The 2,159-nt window shown below is 44.2% G+C and overlaps 1 protein-coding gene across 1 annotated transcript; it reads left to right on the forward strand.

The window, feature by feature from the left end:
* Nucleotides 1–426: 426 nt before the first annotated feature.
* On the forward strand, nt 427–1,302 carry TASL (TLR adaptor interacting with endolysosomal SLC15A4). The gene has a single exon (XM_009479262.1). It carries the CDS (start codon nt 427–429, stop codon nt 1,300–1,302), a length of 876 nt encoding a protein of 291 aa, XP_009477537.1.
* Nucleotides 1,303–2,159: the final 857 nt, after the last annotated feature.

Raw genomic sequence — 2,159 nt, forward strand, 5'->3', positions numbered from 1 at the left:
TTGCTTCAAAATGTATGAGAAAAAGGGGGAACCCCCTTGGCTTCTTACTGAAGTCAAGGGCAAAAACACATATTTAAGTGTAAGCTATTACAGCAACACTTACCACAACAAACCACTTCTTGTTCCTCTCTTCCCAACTAACTTGTCGTTGGATGTATTACACATGCTATACTTTATGTTATACAGAATATACTTTGATGAGATTGAGTTAGCAGCACAACAGGGAGACTAGCTGATTGCTTCACTCGTTGACTCAAGTCCTCTAGAAAGACAGAGACACTCTTGTTCATGACCAAATCGGAAACATCTCTCCTCAGCTAGTAACAGACTTGTGAATGTAATCACCACTCAATGATTTTGTAATGAACTAATGGTTACTTCTTGTCATTTTTCTGTCCGCTGGTGGTTCCTTTCCTTCGGTGAAGGATGCTGTCGGAAGGTTACCTTTACAGAATCGCCTACCTTTGTGAAGACCTGAACCCTGAGCTCTACAGCAAGAGTTCGGCTGAGGAAGTGGTGTATGAAATGAGGTCCATTAACTGTTCTTCCATGGATGAAGCACAAGGAAAAAGCCTCCTTCAGAGATGCAGATCTGCTGGCAAATGCATTTCCTCCGTCTGCTCTAGAGGTAGCAAGCACAGCAGAAGGCAGAAGGATAATCCCCTACAGCCTGCACAGCACCCAGCTCCCGAAGGGCAGCCGTCTCCAGCTATGCATGTCTCTGAGGGGCTGACAAGAAAAGACACCTACCTGGTTCCATCTTCCTGCAAAAGCATCTGCAAGAACTACAACGATCTGCATATAGCCGGGGACTATGTGGTGCCGATTAGCTCAGTCACGACAGATTTTACCTGCGACAGCGGCATAGGCCCCTTCTTGGAGTCCTCAGAGATTCCTCCCCCCATGGAGTCCGTGAGGGTCCCGCCCAGTGACACCGGCCGCAAGCCAGTCCAAGGCTACTCCTCGTGCTGGCGGCTGGCAAGCTTAGTGCCCCACCAGCAGCCCCTCTCTGACTCAGCCCTGAATGACTACCTTGAACAGAAGCTGGTGGAACTGTATAAGCAGTACATTATGGATAGCACAGCAAACAGGGCATCCCCCACTCAGATCCTGGCCTCGGAGCTTATCATGACTAACGTAGATCAAATCAGCATGCAGATATCACGGGAGAGGAATATGGAGACCACCAAAGCCAAAGACATTGTCATTAGCCGCTTCTTACAAATAGCCAGTGAAAAAATATCCTCAGAAATTAGCACACCTAGTCTGCACATTTCCCAATGTAGCCACGCTAATGCGTAGTATTTGAATGACTGCCATTAGAAAGCTTTTATGTTCCGCAAAGTCAGTTTCTTAGGATATTTTTCTGCTTCATAAAAATGCTTTTACCATCTACCACTTAAATTAAACCTTCCAGTACATATTAAATAAGTAATAATATTTGTACTATGCAGCCCCTATTGTGGACCAGATGATATATTTTTTGTAAAAAAAAAAGAAGTTTTGCCCCAAAGGTTTACTTTAGTGACCCTCAGTCATTAAAAAAGTTTTGTAGAAAAATGGCTAAGAGGATATGACACTCTTCAAGGTGCTTAGGTGTTTGCTTTCTTCCCCATGTGCTTCACATCTCATTTCAACTTTCCTCTGTCTGGAGTCTGCCATCCTGCCCCAGGTCTGTATGAAGTGAACGCTTATACCCACGCAAGCACAAGCACAGTGATTGCAGAACCACAGAAATGCAGAATTTAGGACGTCATCTAGTTCATCTCCCTGCTCCAAATGGCTTTACTTATGACATCCCTCACAGAAGTTTTTGTAATTTGTTCTTAAAGATATCAAGGGATAGACACTTTATGGTTTCTTCTGTATTAACCCTAATTATGTCATTAGTGTCTTCCTGTTCAAAAGTTACCATCCCTTTTTGTGAAGCAAAAACCGTTTCCAGACTTCATCAGCAAGAGTGTGTGCATATACCTGTGTGTTTTGCACTGAACTGAACTTTTACAGTGGATGCCGGTGACCTGTGATCACAGACAGACACCACCTTTGCCAGCTACTTGCGGACCTGCAGCTGTGGAGTGGTCATGTAGGGACAGCGATGATAATAAAGGGGGAAGAGAAAGAAGAATTCACTTTCATTAAGAGAATTGCTCATTGAA

This window comes from Pelecanus crispus, chromosome 1, assembly GCF_030463565.1.
Source record: "Pelecanus crispus isolate bPelCri1 chromosome 1, bPelCri1.pri, whole genome shotgun sequence".
Lineage (NCBI taxonomy): Eukaryota > Metazoa > Chordata > Aves > Pelecaniformes > Pelecanidae > Pelecanus > Pelecanus crispus.

What these genes read in the sequence shown, in the direction of transcription:
- TASL (XM_009479262.1), top strand. Translation starts at nt 427, where the DNA reads ATGCTGTCGGAAGGTTACCTTTACAGAATCGCCTACCTTTGTGAAGAC.